Source organism: Gossypium hirsutum, chromosome D02, assembly GCF_007990345.1.
Source record: "Gossypium hirsutum isolate 1008001.06 chromosome D02, Gossypium_hirsutum_v2.1, whole genome shotgun sequence".
Classification (NCBI taxonomy): domain Eukaryota; kingdom Viridiplantae; phylum Streptophyta; class Magnoliopsida; order Malvales; family Malvaceae; genus Gossypium; species Gossypium hirsutum.
Window position 1 is genome coordinate 17,237,704 of NC_053438.1, and position 22,798 is coordinate 17,260,501.

The following is a 22,798-nucleotide window of genomic DNA, read 5'->3' on the forward strand; positions in this document are numbered from 1 at the left end:
CTTTGTCTAGCTTACCTTTAGGAGGATTATTTGTCTTCAACGGCAAATTATAAGTACCCCCATAGCCACGTTTGATGTTGAATAATAGTAAAGAGTTAAATTTCGTATTTAAAAAAAATTTTAAAACCCTTATTTATAATTATTGTGAGGTGTGTCTTACATTTATCGAACAGTTTGTAGACACTTAACAAAAACAAAGGCAAAATAGGCACGACGAGAGACATCAGGACGACGCGACAAGTTCTCCAATTGACGGAGAGGGCGACTTCGTGACGAGTATGCATGGAACATTACGGCGACGCGACATATTCCTCAAGTAGTACAATCGCGTTTTGACAGCTAAGCATGACTTCTTCTCCCAGTCAAACTTTGATTACTTTAGGGATATTTTAGTCGTTTTAGTCCTTTAAACTGAACCTATTTAACAAGGCCTTGTATCCCTATTTAGATAAGGCAATTAAAGATGTAGTACTACAGGGGTTTTATTTTGGGGGCGACAAAATGTAATCGCAGATGAGTTTTGATGAGAGTTTTCGTGGTAACTTTTGTATCCCTTTTGAGAGAACTTTATAAGAGTTAGGGCTTTGCTTTTGGGGTTTGGGTTTGTACGTTTAGTACGTTTAAGTTTATTTTCTTCATATTGTACTCTCGTTTGTTTACTCATTTAGTGAAAAGTCAAAACTTCATTTTCCTATGGTTTTTGTTCTCTTCGGAAAAGTTTTTCAAGTAAAATTTGTGCTCAATCTTCTCTACCTTTTCTATTTCATTGTTTATATGGATCGATCCCCAATAATTTCATTTTTACGGTAAAAGTATGATAGCTGCCCTTATATTAAGAGACAAATTACATTCTGTTCTCTCATACTAAAAAAAATAGGTAAATTAGTCTATGTATGTTAGTTCAAATAGCATATTGGTCATTTTTATTAAAATTTTTTGTCCATTTGTATTGTTGAAAACTGGCGTAGCTAACAGAATAATCATACAAGTGATATGTTGCATTCCACATGTTCATCATGTAGACGTATATAGACCAAGTTTTAACAGTAGAAATGTATGAAATTTTTAATAAAAGGATTAGTTTACCTTTTGATTTGACATACATGAACTAATTTACTCATTTTTTAGTAAAAGGACAAAATGCAATCCGACTTATGGTATAAGAGCCTGCATGGCATTTTTACCCACTTTTTGCTCAACTTCTATCCTTCTCTTGCTTGTCCTTTCCATCATTTTAAGATTATTAAGTATTTTATAAGGGAAAATATTTATCTACTTTATCTCGAATTAATCCAAAAGAACATAAATTGAAAGCAATATGAGCACTTATATCTCCTATTAGACTCTTACCTACACAAATAATATGAGAATTTAATGCTCTTTCTGTTTCTCGTCAATTTCGTAAGACTAGGCGATCCTAATTGTTGCCGTCATCTTTGAAATTTGATAGTTGCATGTGATTATCGTAATTATTGCATGTGATTATCAATTAAACAGACAGAGTTTAGCAGTTGAAAAACAAGTTTCAAAACCAGGAAAAAGGGACTTACACCACATTTTTAACCTATTTAAAATTTCATCTATCTCGAAATATTACATTATATTAATTTTTACAAAATTAAATAAAAAATAAAACTCTCAAATTTAAATATATTAAAATAGTCACAAGTGTTATAAATTCTTTTACGAGTTTAAAAAAATTAATTATGGTTGAACTTTAACTTGTCAATACCGGAGAATGTAAATTCAAGAATGTTTATTCTCTTATTAAGGTTTAAGAAAAACTATAAATAATTAGATCTAATCAAAACCAATTCGAGTTATTTTACTATACCTTGTGAAAAAGGTAAAGGAATATTTTGAATTTTAAGCAAAACCCATCAACTGGAAGTGCAACTTTTACTGCATGTGAAAGTTAAGGCTAAATAAGGCGAATGATTCTATAGCCATACCATATCTTCACTCTCCCATTTATAATGGTTGCTGCTACAAAGTTAATTTCCACTGAAATGTTGTGCGCTTGGCTCCATTTCCAATATTGAATCATTACCAATTCAATATAATTAAAAGCATGACCCATTCTTATTTTCCTCCATGTCTTCATAATTTATGTAAAGGGTAGTAGTAGTGGTCATTTGATGAATAATGCTCTAAATTAATTTCAGTTTCATTGATACAACAAATACCTTGGTATGGAAGGTATTATCGATGGTGAATAATGTTATTTTTCCCTCTCCTTCTCGTTGATATTCTGTCAAAACTTTTGCTTGACTCGAGCAGTTGCTGGTCGCCATATCGACGACTTTAAGGCTTTGGGAAGATGAAACATAAGGAAGCTATAATAGTTACAAATTAGGGGAATGGACATGGGATGCAGAAAGAAAGGGCCAAAGGGAGCATTACTATTTTAATGTAGAAAAGAGAAAAAGACATCACGTGGTAAGCAGGACCCTTTTTTTGTTTCTCAGTGTCATCGGATTCTGTACTAAAAATGTTGAGAATCAGAGGAAAGGGAAAGCATGCAGTGGCTGGTGTGGTAGTGTCTTGCTTTGCTTCCTTTATTGTCGTTTATATATAGGCATGTGCTTGTATATGTGTTATGTTGACTCTTTTTGATGAAAGGCGAAAGCCAAAAGTTAAAACTATGGGTCCATAGACCCACCCAATAAGCCCATCAAACAATGAATGTTGGCTACTTCTTTCAACTCATTCAAACGAGACACATATGCTCCAAGTCTAATGTATACTTGCTGACGAATAAACTTATAAATGCACATGTAAGCTAAACCAGTTAACATCTGATAACACAATAACAAGAACAAAAATTAATATTTCATGTACCTGGAACGATACTTGCACCTTATGATATATCAGTCTATCACAACTCAGTTTTCAAGGGTTTTTGGCACATTATGCTTCCCTGAAAGTCTAGTAAAGTATATTGCAGAAGCTTTGATCTCTCGTCGCCTGTCATGTGAGAAAACCCGAAACCGTTAACCCATGTGTCGACTGCAGCAGGCACGGCGGGTAAAATTAGCTTCTGCACCCCCAGTTTGGCTAGATTCTTTTCAAGTTCATCCACCAATGCTCGACACATGCCGCGGCGGCGGTGGCTGAACCTGGTAGCAACAAGGGACATTTCGGCCACAATGTCACCATGTACCCTTATGGTAGCCACGGAAACCAGATCATCGTTTTCCTCCAGAACCGCAATATAGAATCCTTTGAAATTCAATCGTTTCAGGTTCGACCCTTGGCTGAAAATCACAGCTTCGACCAGATCTCTCCCTGTGTAAGAATCTTTACTAGGCTCAAAACATTCATGCATCACATCCAGTGCAATATTCAACTTTCTGTGATTCTCTGCACAAGAATCCAGGCCATCGCCGTTAGAGCTTGCCTTCGACTTCAACAATGTCCAGGTCAGATTGTTCCCCACTAGAATCGGTTTTCCAGTAAGATTTCGCAGGCCGGAAAAGATGTTTTCACAGCTATGGCTGCAAAACCAGTTGTTTTTCCCAGCCAGTTCATTTGATTCCTTCAACTTGAGGCATCCAATGTGAAATTTACACTCACATTGTTGACAGGCAAGAAAATTATCATCATCACTTACAGTTCCAATACAACAAATGCCACAACAGCAGGAGGGGCAAAACCAGTCACCATCTGGAACTTCCTTGAGGCCCACGCAATTGACATGGAAAGCAGAAGGGCAACGATCACAGCAAATTAACTCTCCCCCATCGCAACAAGCAGAGCAAACATCATCACTCCCATGTGGATTCAAATCGTCCTTCTTCGCAGATGTGGGGATCGTCATCATAGAATCATGAACTTGCCTTTGACAATCAGAAAGAGACCTGCCACTGCCATCGTCCAAGATTATATTAGCAGCCGGCCTATGGTTGGTACTACCCGCATGAGCCTCAAAGGCGGTGAGAGCAAATACCCTGAAACAACAGTCACATTGAATCCCAGTACGAGTTATCCTTCCTCTCATCAATGGATTCCCTGCCTTATTCCGGTAATACACTTTCGCCAAAATCGAAACCGCATTGTTGTCTATCAACCAAGAGAGAACAGTTCTTGGGTTACGATGAGATGAATTCGGAACAGGATCCTCTCGTATTCTAATACTCGCTCGTTTGATCACCTTGGCTTGATTTTCTTGTTTTCTCACCTTCTTCCCTCTTTTGGGTGGCTGCAGGGATTTAAATGGAAGAGATTTAGGGAAAGCTGGATTTTCTTGAGTTACACTCTTTCTTTTCAAGGGTTTCTTGGGCTCCAAGTCAGCAGCCACAGCCACGGCCACGGCCATTCCTCCTCCTCCCTCGGCCCCGGATGTTTCATCGATGTAACCTTTGCAGGCAGCTTTGAGTGTATAGTAAACCTTGCCTTGCGGTGACTGATATCGTAACTCTTGTCTTCCGTTCTTCTGAGCATACCAAAAAACCCAACCCATGGAAGAAAGATGTTTTTTGGCTTGCAGAGTAGTTTCACTTCTCTTAGTACCAGGTTCTGCGGTGCCCCCATTCTTGTACCAATTGAACACCGCATCTGCCATGGTTGACTTTTTAGGATAAACAAATTAGATATAATATATTATTAGTTTAAATAAGTCGACTTCTACTTCGATTAGAAGTCTTGAAGGATAAACAAAGCAAAACTGAGAATTTTATACTCTCGGGTTTATTATTTATAGTAAAATTTTGGTGATGTTGAAATTAGATTTTTAATATTAGGAAAATGATGATTTATAATAATTCTTGGGCTTGCTGTTATTGGGTTGGGTCGCAGCTGAGGAAGTGGAGTTGAATTTAGATTCATATAAAAACTCCTTTTTTGGTATTTAACCAAATTAATCAAAAGTTTTGTTTTTTACTTTTTCACAGATAATCAACAGATCAATCTTTAGCCACCCTTTTCTTTTCTTTCTTTTTTTTTAAATTTAAGATTCTACAAATTTAATATTTCTTTTTTCTTTAAAAACATTTCTACAAACTTCTCCCAGAGTCCGGGAACTCTAAACCCCAAACTCGCCTCCTAAGGGCACGTTTGGTTCGCTGTATTGGATTAGAGGTGTATTGGATTAGAGGTGTAATGGAATAGAGGTGTATTGGATTAGAGGTGTAATAGCAAATCAACTGTTTGGTTGAATGTAATGGAATAGAGGCGTAATAGTAATCTTGTGTTTGGTTGAATGGAATAGAGGTGTAATAGCATAATGGAAAAAACTAAAATGACTAGAATACCCTGAGCATAAATTTGTTTAGGTAACTGATTATTGTTATTGTTATTAAATTTAATAAGATTATTAATATAAATAATAAATAATTTAATCATATTTTAACATAATTATTATTAAATATATTTTTTATAATATATAATTTGATAAAATATATGAATTTATTAAAATTATAATATATAATATTATAAAATATAATTTAAAATAATTATTATTAAATATAATTTAACAAAAATATATAATTTACTAAAATCATAATATATAATACTATAAAATTATTATTATTAAATATAATTTAACAAAAATATATAATTTAATAAAATTAAATATTCTTATGATTGTATCAACAAACTTCATCAATTTCTTCTATCAAATATTAAATTATTTGAAATTGACTTTGAATAATGATTTTATGATTGTTACTTTACCATCAGCAACCCAAGTTAAATTTACTTAACAATATAATGAATTAGGGTTTTTCTTCATATTCCCAATTATGTATTCTGTTTCCCAGTAATGAATTATGTATTCAATTTCATTTTTGTTTCTAGATTTGACTTGCAGCAATTTTGGTCTTCAATGTTGTTTTCTTCGTTTATTTTAACTTTTTTTTGTTATATTTTCTGTAGAAAGATGGATTTTTTATGATTAAACTTTTAGACATGTTTATTTTCAATTTTTTCCACGAGCATTTAGATAAGAAAAATATTAAAACTATTCAAAAGTTACTTGTTTGCTTCAAAACGAATTATATAAGGACTAAATTGCTCATTTTTATATTAGAGGACCCAATTTGCTCTTGAATTTCTAATAGTTTAACCAACAAAAGTCTTACATGACCTAACAAAAAACCTCTCCAACTAAATTGCACGCATAACTTGTTTAGCAAAGTTCATTATATTGTGATACAAGAAAACTGATCTGAGGCAGTACATGAACTGTCCTCTTTCTCTTCCAATGTTCGGCACAACTCATCTACTTCTTCCCTGCATTAGTAAACTGATCACTTAATTTGCTTATATAAAATTCAACATGCAAATACTATACACATTCTCTTAGACATGCTAAAGAGTAAAGACTTCAAAACATGGGGCATATACCATATACACACTTCTAGACATGTTCATTAGAGGTTTAACACTACTTTCTTTGTTTTTGGTTTGATTGCAGTTCTTTATGGGACACATACTTTCTTTGTCAATGCGAAGATATCACCTACTTTAGCCTCAAATCTTTGAACAAACATTTTGCAAATTACATGGCAGGCAGTGCATTAACTTTTCATATTAAAAAAACCATGCAAATGATAAAAGAAATCCACAAAGTTTCTAAACATGTTCCATTCCAACACAATCAAAACCGAAGCATGTGAACATAGCAGGATCTTGAAACAGAAGTAAGTCATGGCATAAAAAGACAGGAAAATGCACAAAGAACAAATAAGCACAGATGTGACTACCACACAAATGATGCAACTAACAACATCAGTAACAAAACATGGAAACCTTAAGTTTAGTTGTTAAAGTGACATACTTGTCTTGATTAAATAGGTCAATGATCTGTGTTCTTCCATTGTCATGGTTGAAAAAGATGAAGAGGCTCCAATGCATAAGCCATATTCTACTCTGAACTTGGTTCAAAGGTGATGAGAAGCTCTGCAGCAAAAAGACCAATAAATGAGTCAACGAATAATCGGAAAGCAAATTGTCAAAATAAAAACCGAATAATCAATGGGGATATAACCAAAACCTTGGAATCGATTATTTCTTTCAAACGATTAAGTTCTTCAAGAGCAATATCTCAGTTTTGCATCAGTATCTCGGCAGCAAGCTTCCCCCACAATGCACTCAAGCTCCTTTCGTTGTTAGTACATAAACCTACAAATCTGCCCCTAGAATTCAACTTTCAGAAGCTATCAACCTACAAATATATAAACAAGGCAGGCTCAAAGAAGATGAATGCTGAATTGGCAGCTGTATTAAAGCAGCAAATCAATCAATTTTAGTCAGCTGAGATTTGTCCTTTTTTATCAGTATATGGCATGCAAACATAGCTGAAGTAGAGTCTTCAGAAGATTTCACCTATAAGTCAGCCAGTATCCAGTCAACTCTTGAACTGGAAAAAACCAATTAGCTAATCATCAAAGTGGAAGACATTGTACCTTATCAGGAACATTCCTAGGCATCGGTACTGCAGAAACATATCTCTGGATGAAGAATTTGGGAGGGCTAGCAATTGCTGCAGAGGTCGATGAGGTCTCGGCCCTGTCAGCTTGTCCCCGACCATAGAACTTGGCAAAACGATTGATGAGTGAGATCTTCTCTAGATCCTGGCATTCCAATCTTAAGTCCAAGATTGAGGATCTCTTGTCCAGACTACATAACAAAATGAGGAACATTAGAAGACAACCAGCATGACAACTGCTTAGGGTAAAACCAATAGCGGGAGCACCATGGGGCAAACAAAGGATTTCAAATATATATATAATGTAACTAATAAATAGTGATATAAAGCAAAACCTTGCTTCCAACTTATACATTACTTGTAAGTATATTAAAAAAATTGAAGACGAGATATTATGCATAAAACATACTGGTAAAAACTTGATCTGGGTTACCTCTGTAAATCATTTTCCAGCTTCTTTGCAGTGATGACAAACTGTTCCGCAGCGATGACAAACTGTTCTGTAGCCTTTAAGATGGACTGCTTTCTCTTCTTAACCTTTTCAGGGAGGCTAAAAGCAGGAAAAAAAAAACAAAAACAAAAACAAAAGCCGCATCAGTACGATAGTAGAAAAAAAAATCCCCAGTTGACAGTAAAAAACAGGATTCAGGGGTTTCAAACATAATTAACATGTTCTTACGTGCTTCCACTCTCAGAAGGAACAGCTTTATCACTTTCACATATATATGCTGAGCTGCATGCTTCTCCTAAGCCTAATCTGGCAACAAAATAGACCACAGTCTCATAGTTTTTTATAGCATCTGCAGAAAGAACTGCTCTTGGAGGAGCACAATGTAGTTGCTGCATAAGCTGTGTTGTCAAGATAAGCCTTCTTTTTTATCTAAGCACAGGCGGCCAATCTTCAATCATTTCAGGTTCGTTTTCAGCCTGTGATATCAAGATCAATGTCCTTAAGTGAGAACTGTCATAGTTCAAATAAGGAATAAACTAAGATCAAGTATGGTAGTTTGACACCAAACACACCTCAATCAATCGATTTGCTGCATGTGCCCATCCTGCTTCAGCCGCACTGCGATCAAAAGAAAACCTCAACATAATTCCAATGAAGAGGAAAGCATAAAGAAAGTGAGAGAAGAGAGCAATAATTTCTGTACTTCAGCAAATTGCTAATGGGAAATATTTCTGTTTTTGGTTATTGATATAGTATATACACACATATAGAGACACATATATTACATGTGCTGTTAAAATTGCAGCAAATTGGAAAATTATTCCAAATACCTGATGTCCTGAGGTCTTGAACGACCTTGTGTCAGTTCTCTATGCCATGATACAAGCTCAAATGTCATACTTTTACGCTTTTTTGCTCTCATAACAATCAAGTTCTGATTTGGAATACCGGGAGGAAGTAACTGACAGGAGATATGTCCACTTGCTATTGGCATGAGGTTTGAATTTTGCCGGGTACCATCCAGCTGACTAACATCAGCAGCATTAACCTGCTCACTAGAATCAAGAGCATGCAAATTATCAGAAGGCCAACCAACGATAAATCCTTTGTCTGCAGCCTTCATTGTGGCAATTTTCTGAGCATCATAAATAGGCAACATTTGCCCCTTTTTAAATGCCCCGTACTGTTCCATCAGAAGTTTCTGCATCTGGCATTTCAGATGATTGATTGCGTTCAGAAGAGCTTAAGTGTGTTGCAGTACCAGGTTCCCTAGGTTGATCAACCTTTTGAAGAAGCTCCAGCATATTTTGACTGCCAAATTTTAGAATATTCAAAGAACAACAAAAGGTAAATTAAGGAAATCAGCACAACATTAAAAATAAGGAAAATAGAAGAGCCAGCATTACCAAAACACATCAACAAACAACAGACAACAGTATCAACAATATGCATAATAACACTACAATTCAATAGCCCCATCCATCCATATTAAAGCAAACAACACTATCAACAAACAACAGTATGCATTTCTTAAGCCTAACCAACAACAGACAACAGTCATCAATTCTTAAGCCAAGGCACCTTATCAACAAAAAACAATCATCAATTCTTAAGCCTAATCCAAAAATTGTTTCTCCGGAACGGAATGCTATCCTATGCAGAAGAGTATACATGCAATCGGGGAAAACTACATTTCAATCGGACATGCAATACAAACAAAATAACCATGGAAAACTAACCTGTAAATGAGAAAATCAGGGCACAGTGAGATGAAAAAGAACTTGTAATGAGAAAAGGGGAAACCGATTACATGCAGTTACCGATTAATGAGAAAAGGGCACTAACAAGGCAGTGATTCAAATCTGCTAACATGCAGAAAAAACAAAAGACAGTAACAAGGTTGATAGAGAGTTATAAACCTACCTTTCAGTTGCAGTAACTCAGAAATCAGCAGAAACTGGCAAATCGGCAGAAAAGAAAAGAAAAGAAACAAATGGAGCAAATCGACAGAAAAGAAAAGAAAAGAAACAGAGGGCAAAAAAGAAAAGAAAAGAAACGAAGGGAGCAAATTGGAAGAAAAGAACAGAAAATAAACAGAGGGCAGAAAAGAAAAGAAACGGAGGGAGCAAATTGGCAGAGGCTAGAAGGAACAGAAGAGAAACAAAGGGGAAGCTGATGGGAGGGTAAAACAGGGATGGTTTACTAAAGCGGCGCCTAATCTGGGCAAAAGGGATGGATTACAAATCGGTGAATTTCACCGATTAAGTCAATAATGGATTACAATGGTATTAGCAATACCATGAACCAAACATAGGAATAAGGGGGATTAGGTGGGGCCACTGATTAGCCAATACACCCAACTAAATATAGTGTAAAAGTCAAATTACTTTAATCACCTGTCAAACCCTCTAGGCTCTAGCCCTACACTCGCCTCGTGTCCCAACCTGCCACGTCATAGCTCCTGCCAATTCCCGAATCCCCGTTCGCTTTTCTTTTTACATATAAATTAGGGTTTGTGTAATTCTCGCAACCCATTTCCTTTCCTTGGCTTTATACTCTAAAAAGGTTTTTCTGTATCACTTTAATGGCTGCATCCTCCCCCCATTCACTTCTCATATCGTCTTCCTTGTTCTATTTGGATTCTTTTTGGGTTTTTCGTTTTTTCGATCGTTGTTTAATTTCAAACCTATCTCATTCTCAGATTCTTAGTCAACCTTGTAGTTTCTAACATATAAAAACCGACGGCCGAGAAGTAGTCACCAACATGGGAAAACGTAAGAATTTTTTTCCTCTATTCTCTTTTTGGGTAATTTTTGCTAATTAATTTGATTAAAATTTTTCCTTTTTAACTTTCCAAATTGCTATGGGTGTTAGATGATTGATTGTTTGGTGAAGTCGCGTTTGAACAATTTTCTATTATTTGTTTTGGGGTGTGTTTGGCGTCGGTTTTATATTTGTTTTGTTTAGGTTTTTTTTTAAGGCTGAATAAAAATAATTATATGAATTTGGCAGGTAAAACTCAGCGCAATAATGCGGCGATGTTAGATAGTGACGATGATAATAGTAGTGTAAGTTCATCGTCGACCATGCGTTCCGCTGGAATGTCGGTTTCCGGAACTGAAGAAGTAGAGCTTAATAAGGATAGTTTACTTGATGAAGCTGTGGATAATTTATACGAAAAGAGGTTAGATTTAGTTGGATGAAAATGTGATGCATTCAAATGATTTTCTTGTTACTGTGGTTAAGGAAGAATAGTTTGGTTAGTTGAAATTAGTTACTTTGTCAAGTTCTCGAGATTTCTCAAAATTTTTTAGAATAATTATGCTTTTGACTTGGATGTGGCTCAATTAGGCGTTTTTCTCCATTTGTTGAAGGGGTTCAACGCGAGAGAAGGCTTTGGCCTCGATTATCGAGGCTTTCAACAGCAACTTGCAGCATGAGTTCGTGGAGAAGAAGTAAGTTGCTCTCAAGTGTTTTTTAATCTTGGGTTTGATTTATTTTATTGCAAGAATTGCCCTAGGGATTTAGGATCATGGTTCTTGGCACGCTAAGAATTAGGAATAGCACACATTCGGTGGGATTCATTAGTTAATCAGACTTGAGATTACATGGTATTAGATTGTCACTTTCTATTGCCAAGTATATTTGTAGGTGTCAGTGGAAGTGTTTCTTATGATTCAAATTCCTGGTACTTGGATCCATATGCTTCTAACAGTCGTATTATTATCTTTGGCTGTTGTTCAGGTTTGCTACATTATTGCACCGGTGCCTGAATTCCATCAAAAAGGGGTCCAGCAAAGAGATATCTTTAGCTTCCCATACCATTGGTTAGTTTTGAAAGCTTTTGCAAATTCTAATGCATACATGGATGGAAGAATTCAAGCTGATAATTTGTTTTGGTAGGTTTGCTGGCTTTAACTATTGGTCCCGGAGACAAAGCACGGGAAATATTGGAGGAATCAATCACTCCTGTTTCACAGGCTTTTAAGTCTGGTTACGAATCTTCTAAGATAGCTTCGGTATGCTAGAAGTTAAATTGGATTTTTTCCCCCTAATATTTTGTTGGTATTTAGATTCTCAACCATTTGTTGTTTCACACTATCTGGTTTCTTATTGTAGTTACTGGAGTGTTTGGCTATCATCACTTTTGTTGGGGGAATCGAACCAGAGGAAACAGAAAAATCAATGCAAATTATGTGGCAGTTGGTTCACCCTAAACTAGGCTCTAATGTAAGTATGTATGCCTGATTTTCAGTAATTGAAAATCATCTGATAGTGTAGTGAGGTTCATTGAATCAGTTATTGCTTGTATCTTGCTAATGGAAAAGCACGATGATATGTTTTTGCATAGTTATTTGCTTTATTTGAGAATTAATTTATTCTGTTTAACTTGTAGGTTATTACTGTCAAACCTTCTGCTGTTGTAATAACAGCGGTTGGGTCTGCCTGGTCATTTCTTTTGACAACTATGGATAGATGGAGTCTCAGTCCCAAACTTTGGCTAGAGTGAGTGAACTCTATGTATTATACATTTTTTCTTAGTAGTTTAGTATTAAAATCCCTCCATATGTATCTCAGCAAACCTTGTGAGATTTTGATGCTTCCACGATATAATGAGCTAAGAGACCCGTCAATCTTGAGAAATTATGCAGATCCATCACATATTTGTCTAGTTTGCTAGATAAGGATGACCGATCTGTTCGCATTGCTGCTGGGGAAGCACTGGAAGTAATTTTTGAGATGGGAAGCTTAGAGAAGTTTGCTACTGAAGCTGAAGGTTCAAATAATGGCTCAGTTTCTGAAGGGAATAAATCTAAAGAAGGATTATTACATATACAAGGATTGAGGGCAAAAATTCTGAATCAAGTCAGAGACCTCTCTGTGGAAGCTGGTGGTAAAGGTTCTGCAAAGAAAGATCTTAATTACCAAAGGAGTTTGTTTAAGGATGTTTTGGAGTTCCTTGAGGTACTCGTATCATTGTTTTTCATTTTCATGACTCACAATTGTAGGACAGCTCATGTTAATGTTTATTATCTTGGTGATGTTAGGATGGTTATTGTCCCGAGACATCAATGAAGATCGGCGGGGAGTCACTTCAGACATCAACATGGTCTCAGTTGATTCAGGTTTCTCTTCCCTCTTCTAGTTTAGTTTCCTACACTAATTACGTGCCTTGAATTCTTACAAGTAGTGTTTAAAATTGCAATGCGACAGTTGAACTTTTTTAGGCGCTTTCTTGGTGGAGGTTTCACTAAACACATGCAGGTTCGTTGAAACCTGTGGATGCAAATTGTTGATATTTATTTGCTGGTTCATTAAGATCATCATATATAATGTTTCCCTTTTCACTTGTGCAGGAAAACGAGTTCCTTCAAGATGTTTTTGGCTTCACGCCAAAAAGGAATCTTGTAGGCGGTGAACATGTATCCAACAATTTAAAGGTTGGTTTCTAATTTGATTAACTTAAACGCTTAACTTTCAGTTTCTAATTGATTTAGGTCTAATTTTTAAGCTGTTAAATGTAATTTTTTTATTCTAGGTTGATATATAGATGCATGTGTGTCTGGACTTGCCCAAAATATGAAATTAATATTGATTCTTTTGGTGTAGAGAATGTACAAATCACCAAATTCAGTCATCAACAAAGCAAGAACCCAGCACTTGAACAAGCAGCGGATGCTATCCGAGGTAAGTGTCATCTGTCGATACACTGTTTCACAACCTAAGCTAACCAACCATTAGGGGTTGCCTGGTAACTCTTTGTTTTTCTGATTGTGTTCAGCGTAAAAACATTGGGCACTTTGCTGTCAATGTTGGTGATGAAGATTCATAAGCTTCTACGGGACAGAAACCGGGCATGTGGTGCTGGATTAGCGTGTCATTTGTTATTAAGTTTTGGTTAATATTGGCGATGGCTCTACATACAGATAAAATTTGTAATTGTGGCGTTGACTGTACTCATCTAAGGCACCAATAATGAGTATACTCTGTCCATGGGATTGAGATGCTGCATGTAATGAATAACAACAAGCGGCCATTTCAGATTAGTGTCCATCTTTCCTGTAATGAACCAATGATGTGTCTCTCAAGCTATATTATAATATTACTTATATTCAGAATGTATCATTACTGATATTCAAATATGAGCATTCATCTTTGTATGAAAGAATATGTTCGTGTAGGATAAATATATGGTGTCCAAACATTTTATTGTTGAGAACGAGAGGATTGAGTAGGATGCTCCTACATATTTGTAGCTGACATTAGAGATGTTTATGGTTTGGCTGGGCGTATGTACTGCATCTATGTTCAGTATCAAACTAACTTAGAACGTCCAATTTATTTTATTTTATTAGAAATGAAGCAGGGGATGACTATAATATAGTTTTCAACTTTGATTTTCAGACACGTTGGTCAATTTTTATTTAAATTCATCTACAGCTAGTTTAAATTAGTATATATCTGTCTATATTGTTTTCATATTTTAAATATAGTATTTTATTTAAAATTTAGTAAATATATATTTTATTAAAATTTCAAATAGAAATAATCGACGTTTTGGTATAATATTTATATTATATTACTTAACCATATAAATAAAAATTCAAAATATATCATAAAATGAATAAGAGAGTTGGATTTTATTTCTAAATATTATGGGAATATCAATTTATTGGAAAACAAATCTACAACATTAATATTGAGTTAACGTAAATTGAGCACTAATTTGATTAGGAAATTCAAGATGTTTGTCCATAATTATAATTAAAATAAATTATATAATTTATCTTTTAAAAATTCAATAAAAGTAAATTTAGGTATATGGTAGGTTTTGAATTTATATAAACTATTGGATTGGTAAAAAAAATTTTCATTTTAATATGTTTTACATATTTTGATTTTAATATGCATAATTTATTATCTTTATCAGTTGTAAATCTACCCTCTTATATTTACTATTAGTAATACTCTTGACTAAGTCTACCACGAGTCAATCGTTATCAACTTAATAAGAAAAATTACAAAAATGACTTAAAATAAGTTATATTATTCGAGGGTTGTCTCTTTATTTTTAAAATAAAATCAATAAAAATATGTAAAGTTTGAACCAATGTCAATTGCATTAGTAAAATTTTTAATTTACTAGTCAATCAAAGTTTCATTTTTTTAATTTTTTTATACGTTTTTAATTTCATGTGAATAATTTATACCTTTATCAGTTGCATATTTATACTATTGTTTAAGTTCCAAATTGAGTTGGTGTCACGAGTCAACCAGATATTAACTCGATTTTAAAAATTAAAAAATATTGTTTTGTAATTAAAATAAGTTATATCTTTTGAGGCTATTTTAGTCAGCATTCTAAATATATGGTTTCCACAACCATACGTGTGTGATAGAGTTTCTAGTATTAATAATGTTGTTGATTGAGATTGTGTCACAAGATGCAACACCACGGTAGATAATTGTGTTCATTTAGCAATCTTAATTTGATGTATTCAAGTGTTTGAATTTCGTTTTGCTTACATTTTAATCTATTTTTTACTTTAATATCGTACATATTTCATGAGTTATTTTTAATTAGTTTCATGTCACACCCAGTTTCTTTTAAACCCAAAAATTAGGAACATTTTGGGTTAAATTGAAAGAGATCGTAAGTCGACAATCTCTACTAAAAAATTAGGAAAGATAAACTAGAAACGGAATTGGACATGGTTGAAATCCAATTTTGGTTCGGCTGGATTAAAATCAGCTGGTTCCTTAATGGGAGACAATATGATTATCGATGGATGGTCTCTATAAGGTTGATAACCGAGTAGGGAGGGTTATAAATAATTAGGAAATTACTTCCTTAGAAGAGAATTAATTCTTCTTATTCATGTTTCATTTTCTTCAATTCATTCAACTTTTTGGTTGCTCTAAAGGTGAGATAATTATATGAAGCTCTGCGTGAAGTAGAAATCGAGATGTTTGAGTCGAAAAGTAGAGAATCCATAAGGCTGGTAAGGTTCTAAGTCTTTTGGTGTAGGTAAGATTTAGAAAACAAAGTTAAGGGTTTTTAGAACCATTCTAAAGTTTTGCATGTTTCTGGAAAATTGAGTTCTAAGTTGAGAATACTGAGTCTAATTCATGATTTTGGTTGTCATGCTTAGCTTCCAAGAGAATGGAAGCTCTGGCATTTGGAAAAAACTATGTTGATAAGGCAAAGAAATATCATGTGAGTTTTTGCACTCTATTCCTTGAATGCTAAGTACGTTTTAGACCGTATAGGTATATGGGTATCCGCCACTTTAGTCCAGCATACATGAATTAACTATGACTCCATGGAATATCATTTGTGAAATGTATGAGTTGCATGTTTAGAATGGTAGAATGTGAAAGGGAATTATCGACAGGTTAGACAAAGTTAAGAATGAAAAAAAGGGTGATTTAGTTAGATACTGTCATACGGTGATGTTGAGTGCACCCATGATGTGTGAATCTTTGAGCCTTGCGGAGAGGACACTGCGGTGTTCGAGTATTAATGTTAGAAATGGAAAAATAGAGGGGATTGTTAGGAGCAAACCGTGATGTGCGAAGCTTTGAACCTTGCGGAAGGGACACTTCGGTGTTCGAGCATCAAGGTAAAATGTGGAAAGAAATGATGCCGACTGGTCCTTTAAGACAACACCGTGATGACAATATTTAGGTTCCATAGAGCATCACCACAACGGCGGTCAGTAGGCTCTATGAGGCGACACCGCGACTGCGGTAAAGTTCTTCGGGGTGACACTTTCAAGATGTATAAGGTGTAAGACCATAGTTTGATTATGGCGACCAATGTAGTCCGTCGGGACAATAAACACGGGGTAGTTTGCTGAGATAGTAACAACGTGAATTACTAGGTGTAAGACCATAACTTGACTAAGGCAACCAATGAAGTCCGCTTGGACATTAAACATGAAACCGAACGAGTGAAACCATAGCTCAGTTATGGTAGCTTGTGGAGTCCGCCAGGACACTAAACACTAGGTAACCCACCAGGACTATAAACACGGGTGGTCAATCGGGATGAAAATCGTAAAAAGTCATGCAATCTAGGAAAAAAAGGTTAGAAAGATAATGAAAGTATGAGGCACAATAGTTAGCAAGCAGGTTGAAAGAATCCGCAAATGAATGGGAAACGTAATAAAAATGGGGAAAAACTGCTAGAATAATAATTGTGAAAGCCAATGGAGCATATGGGTGGTAATCGCTAGAGGATGCCCTGAAAAACCATATAAGCTAGAAATTGAACATAAAGTACGCCGATTAGTCTACAAGGAAAAGAGGGGTTAGTTAGAACCTATTGACAAAGAATGATATATCGGGTGACAGATATGTCTGTCAAAGACTATTCCTCTTCAAGGGGAGAACCCTTGAAAAAGTATAAGCCAAATGGCTAGTTCTCTAGAGAACTAACATAAGGGAGAAATCATGAACACAAGTGGTCACACCAACGATAGTCTGCTGGGTGGAAGTGTCATATTTACAAGCATGGCATCTCAAATAAGGTGGATTACAAGGAAATAATCCTACCGCTATTCATCCCAAGTGGGACTTAATCCGGCAAAGTGGCAGGGGACCTCAATAGCTATCTCAACAAATGGGATGTCAGCAAGTCCTTCGAGACTATGGTGAGATAAGGAGTCTGTCGTGGACTAAAAAAATTTGGAATGATCGCCAAGGGGGAACATACCCAAAAACCTTTAAGAGGGTAGGCGTAAGGGATTACCTAATAAGTACATGGTGGAAAGAAGAACCCACATTGGGGGTGAAGAATTTAAGTCAAGGAAAAGGCAGAGTGCGTAAAGATGGCGAGACATCTGAGGAACCGTCAAGACTGATCGAAGGTTGATAAGATTGTCTAGAAAAAAAATTGTTCAATGACCTATTCGCCAATGGATAGGATTGAGAACAAGTTTGAGTCCGCTATATCGGGTTAAGAAGAATTTTCCCGCATAAGCAGTGAGATATTTACATTCAGTTTCTTTTCTTTTAATATACTTGCGAGACGGGGCTTAAGTATAAGTAATCTAGTTAGGAGACTCACTAAGTTCTTTTGGGACTTATAAATGTTTGACCTATGGTTGCAGGATTTGTTGAAAAAGGAACTCGAGGAGGGACCAAGCCAGATTGTGTTGGATCAATGAGCTCCATTAGTAAAGTATCATGCACATAGGAATGGCATGCCTTTAGAAACTTTGCCATGGGAGCGACTATATTGTATCTATGTAATTCCTTTAAAGTCTGGAGTTGGGACAGTGAACTTTTATTTAAAATTTTGTCTCTATTGTAAGTTTTTATAAATAGGTAATACAATCTGATTTTAAAATAATGAGTTCTAATCTTGTACACGAACCTGGTTTAGTTGTGACGCTCCATATCTGGATTTGGCGAATGAGTTGGGTAAAGGTGTTACATTTCAAACAATACACTTCATTATTTATGTAGGCTTAATTCACAATTTAGCCCCTAAAGTATACCCGTTCTCACTTTGGTATCTATTTTTTTTTGTCCAAATTGGTACCTAAAGTACACTCACTTCCCTATCTAAAGTATGCCTCCATTATATTTTTTAGTCTAATTTGTTACAGGCGTTAAAATTTTTTTATAGCTAATCACAAAATGCCACATTGTTTCTTTATGTAAAAAAACATATTTTATTTTATTAAATATATATACACATTAAAAATGGAAATAAATATACAAAAATTTAGAAAAATATATATAATCTAAAAAAACATATAATTTATAAAAAAATTAATAAAAATAAATTTTACAAAAAATACGGTAATTGCAAAAAAGTAGTTTAAATTAATAATATTATTACAAAAATGTAAAAAATTATAAAAAAATTATAAAAATTTCTTTTAAAATATATTTTATAAAAATTTAAAATATATAATTATAAAATTCTAAAAAGGTATACATTTCAAGTTTTTTTATAAATTTAAATACCTTTTTCAATTTTTATAAATTATTTTGAATTTTTAAATTTTATAATTATATACTTGATAATTTTATAAAATATTTTATGTTTAATTTTAAAAACATATATATATTATATATGATTTTTTTACATTTTTAATCAATATATATAACTAGTTTTCTCACCTAGCGATGCATGAGGGTTTAATTGTATATATCAATTAAAATATATTAAAATTATTTTAAAATTTTTTTGTAAATTTAATTTTATGATTAAAATTATAAAAATAAATAAATCATTTTATAATTTTTATACATTTCGTAATCCGTATAATAAATGAATAGAAAATTCATTTAACATGAATTATAATAAAAGCAACTTTTTATTTATTAGTCAAAAACACTTTTTTTTAAATAAGTTAAATTTAAAAATTAAGATTAATACTAAAATCTATTAAAAACAGAAATTTTACTTTATTTAACCCAATCATCTACAATTAAGAAAGTTATCTTCATTAAAAAGAAAAATGTAGAATATATATTTTTATTCCTTTTAAATTTACACAATAACCATGTATGCGTGTTTGTATTAGTATTTAAAAATATTAAAATATTTTTAATTCTAATCATCATGCATCACTCTAATTGATTGTGCGTATTTATTAAAATATGTTATATTTAGTTGTTAAATTTTTTGTATAAAATTTTCAACATTTCATAAATAAAATGATTTTGGAAAGTGAAAAAAAAAACTCCAATAAGAAGTTTATTATTATTATTTAAAAAAACAACAACTTATTTTGTAAACATTTGATAAATAGACTTGTCCATGAACGAGGCTGAAGCCTAGCTTGAATTTTAAAAAAAAAAAATCCCAAGCCCAGGCTTGGGCTCGACCTGACCTAACCCATCCAAATAACACGTCATTATTTAAAATGTGATAAATCTCAATATTATACATATAATTTGGTCTAATGTGTTTATACATGAACTTTGATTTAGTACAATTTTATACATGAAAGTTTGATTTGATCTAATTTTCACAAATTACTAACATAATTATTAATATAACATCATTTTATGTTTATATATTACATACAAAAATAATTGCACTTATCCAATATAAAAATAAATAGATGTACTTATTTGTTTAAATGTGTTAATTGAACCAAAATTAAAGTTTCGTGTATACATTTGAACCACAATCAAAGTTTTAAGTGTATAATAGCACCAAATCAAAGTTAATGTATTTAAATGCACATTAAATCAAAGTTTGACCGCGTTCTCACGTGTACATAAAACAAACGATTTTATAAAACAAATTTATAAGCTCGACTTTATTGCAAGCGTATAGGTCAATTGTAATATTTATAATGTTACAATGGAACATCGAAGTTTTCTAAGGATCGAACCCAAAGGAGATGGCATTTGAGTGATAAATAGTATGCACGATAGAGTCTAAGTAGCTACTGATATAATTTTATAGTATGACAAATCATGAAAAGAAAAATATTACAAGAAAGTTGAAGATGCTAATCTAAGGACTAAATTGCAAAGAATATAAAACTAAGAATTTAACCAAATGAATAACGAACGGTGGTTGGTTGATTTCAATGTGGTTCACCAATTTTCGGACAAGGGACTTAAATCGCTCAAATTACTAAGTGGCTCCATTTTATCTTCTTCAATCTCAATTTTACTAAGTTAGACGAATTAGTTCCGATTTATCTTCCAATCTCACCGGTTAATCTGGGACTAATGAACGGGTGCGCAACATGATTACCTTCTAGTCTCACTTGCCTAGATATTCCCTTAAGGGTGTCACTTCCTAAGTTTTTATATGTATTCAATTTAGTCCAATTTATTACGATTTGAACTTTTGTCCAAAAATTTCAGCTTACCCACATCTCCATCAACCAACCCCTTTTTAGTTTAGCTACTAATGCTGAAAGTTAAGAGAATGAACATGTAAATCCATTAATGTAAAGCTTAAGAACAATATAAAAGTTGAGATTTTTATGAAATAAAACTTAAAGAATATGGAATAAAAACATTTAATAAGAAAATCTAAAGCAATAAACATGAAAGGCACTAATTTTAATAGATTTAAAGTAAAAGAAACTAAAATACATTAAACTAAAGCTCAAAGTGTCTTACAACCAAGGTACAGAGACTGAAAGTGTAAGTAAAACAAAGCTACAATGATAACTAACTTAACTATCACTAAGAACATAAAAAATAATAAGTAAATGAAGAAAAATAAACTCTAAACTAAGGAAGAAGAAGAGAAAATGAGATCCCCTAGAAAAAGTATAGAAAACTAAGAGAAAACCTAGAGAAAACTAAATCTAAAACTAAACTAATGTGTGTGTCTCTCCTCTTCAACCAATTTTAGCTATTTTAGGATGTCTTCTGATGAGTTTTGGTTGCCAAAAATGTCCCTACACGGGCCATGGGTGATTGGTGGACTGAGTGGACAAAGATTACCCTTTTTGTCCAAGTTTCCCTCTGACGATGTTGGTGTTGCAATACTCAGAAGAGAATATCGCAATATATCGGGCAGTGTCGAGCCTTAGGTCTTCTTTGAAGAGTGGATATCGCGATACCCAAAAAGGATATCATGATACTATTGAAGGGTGTCTCCATTCTTCAATACTGTTGGAGGTATCGCAATATCCACACATTCCAAGTGTGGATATCGCGATACCCTTTTCCTTGGTGTTATTCTCACTCATTTTCAACCTCCAACATGTCCCTACACCACTCAATCACACATTAGGTCCCCAAATGACTTTATTGGCCAAATTGGATTACAAAATGAACAAAAACGAGACATTTTCACTTATTAACTTAAAATCTAAAAGTAACGAAAAAGTATGCAAAATATGTCATTTTGCTCCAGAATAAGCTCATTAAGTATACTGAGAAAGCTTAATTTGCCATATTAATGTGTGGCAGATCAAAGTTCATGTATGATTTTGAGATTTATCCCTTTTAAAAATAATAAAATAATAAAAATATATTAATTAATAGTAATATTTATATAATTTATAATTAAATTTCAAATAAAAACATTTAAAATTTTGTTTAATTTTGGCTCGATGGTAAAAAATGAATCTTTGCTCAAGCCCAACTCGAGAGCAAAAATTTTATTTATTTTTGTCATCCATTTTTTTTTGGATGAAAATAGTTCATGTCTATTATTAGTTTAAACATTTAAATTTATTAAAATTAACTTTAAAATTTATGCCCCCGCAAATTTTAGCATATTTTAATTTTAAAATTATATTTGTGTAAAAAAGGTCTGTATAACGGAGCTGGAGGGAGATTCGGATGTGGCCATGGACACAATCTCGCCTATAGATAAAAATTTGTCATGGAAAGATTGTCCACTAAGGAATGGACCTCGAGCGGGTGAACAAACAGAAACAATAAACAATGTGGAGGGTGAGGAGGACTTTGAGCTATTGGAATCTGACATTGTTCGGTCATCAATTAACGGGATCCCATCAATCCACTTTTCAGAGCGGGTGAATCAACTCCTTATCAAGGACATGGCTCGCACGGTGGTGATCAAGCTTCTTGGAAGGAACATTGGATACTCAGTGCTTTACAATACAGTGTGTTCTTTCTAGAAACTGTTTCGACCGTTTCGCTTAATGGACACTACAAATGGTTATTTTCTGGCAAAATTTCTAAGTATGGAAGATTTTGAGAATGTCCTGTACCAAGGACTATAGATTGTGTATGGATAGTATCTTACGGTCTAACCTTGGGCTATGGATTTCAACACTTGTAGCCTTATCCAAGTATGGTTATGGCTTGGATTTGGATCCCGAGTCTATCTAGGCATATGTATAAGTGAAAAATTCTATGGGAAACAGGGGTGACGATAGGGAAAGTCATTAAGTTAGATTTCAACACGGATGCTGGGGTACGGGGAAGGTTCACAAGGATGACTGTGTGTA

The 22,798-nt window shown here is 33.8% G+C and overlaps 3 protein-coding genes across 3 annotated transcripts; 1 reads left to right on the forward strand and 2 right to left on the reverse strand.

Moving 5' to 3' along the window:
- Nucleotides 1-2,878: 2,878 nt before the first annotated feature.
- On the reverse strand, nucleotides 2,879-4,564 carry LOC107908005 (increased DNA methylation 1). The gene has a single exon (XM_016835291.2). The coding sequence runs from the start codon at nucleotides 4,562-4,564 to the stop codon at nucleotides 2,879-2,881; it is 1,686 nt and encodes a 561-aa protein (XP_016690780.2).
- Nucleotides 4,565-5,998: 1,434 nt separating this feature from the next.
- LOC107910317 (uncharacterized) lies at nucleotides 5,999-8,927 on the reverse strand. The gene is made up of 7 exons (XM_016838130.2): nucleotides 8,711-8,927; nucleotides 8,453-8,498; nucleotides 8,109-8,356; nucleotides 7,863-7,979; nucleotides 6,995-7,620; nucleotides 6,779-6,900; nucleotides 5,999-6,231 (listed from the first exon to the last, which is right to left on the reverse strand). The coding sequence occupies exons 3-5, from the start codon at nucleotides 8,273-8,275 to the stop codon at nucleotides 7,386-7,388; spliced, it is 519 nt and encodes a 172-aa protein (XP_016693619.2). The 5' UTR covers nucleotides 8,276-8,356; nucleotides 8,453-8,498; nucleotides 8,711-8,927; the 3' UTR covers nucleotides 5,999-6,231; nucleotides 6,779-6,900; nucleotides 6,995-7,385.
- A 1,480-nt stretch (nucleotides 8,928-10,407) lies between these two features.
- On the forward strand, nucleotides 10,408-14,046 carry LOC107910316 (interferon-related developmental regulator 1). The gene is made up of 13 exons (XM_016838129.2): nucleotides 10,408-10,654; nucleotides 10,893-11,064; nucleotides 11,255-11,335; nucleotides 11,625-11,707; nucleotides 11,784-11,899; nucleotides 12,000-12,110; nucleotides 12,277-12,386; nucleotides 12,533-12,845; nucleotides 12,929-13,006; nucleotides 13,095-13,145; nucleotides 13,238-13,321; nucleotides 13,491-13,568; nucleotides 13,663-14,046. Exons 1-13 carry the CDS (start codon nucleotides 10,645-10,647, stop codon nucleotides 13,711-13,713), a joined length of 1,338 nt encoding a protein of 445 aa, XP_016693618.2. The 5' UTR covers nucleotides 10,408-10,644; the 3' UTR covers nucleotides 13,714-14,046.
- Nucleotides 14,047-22,798: the final 8,752 nt, after the last annotated feature.

Excerpts from the sequence above, each read along its gene's own strand:
- LOC107908005 (XM_016835291.2), bottom strand. The coding sequence starts at position 4,564 with ATGGCAGATGCGGTGTTCAATTGGTACAAGAATGGGGGCACCGCAGAA.
- LOC107910317 (XM_016838130.2), bottom strand. The coding sequence starts at position 8,275 with ATGCAGCAACTACATTGTGCTCCTCCAAGAGCAGTTCTTTCTGCAGAT. Across the intron at positions 7,980-8,108 it reads CCTTCTGAGAGTGGAAGCAC|CCTCCCTGAAAAGGTTAAGA; the intron begins GTAAGAACATGT and ends TCCTGCTTTTAG. Across the intron at positions 7,621-7,862 it reads CTGGAAAATGATTTACAGAG|TCTGGACAAGAGATCCTCAA; the intron begins GTAACCCAGATC and ends TTTGTTATGTAG.
- LOC107910316 (XM_016838129.2), top strand. Across the intron at positions 11,336-11,624 it reads CATGAGTTCGTGGAGAAGAA|GTTTGCTACATTATTGCACC; the intron begins GTAAGTTGCTCT and ends GCTGTTGTTCAG. Across the intron at positions 13,569-13,662 it reads AGCAGCGGATGCTATCCGAG|CGTAAAAACATTGGGCACTT; the intron begins GTAAGTGTCATC and ends GATTGTGTTCAG.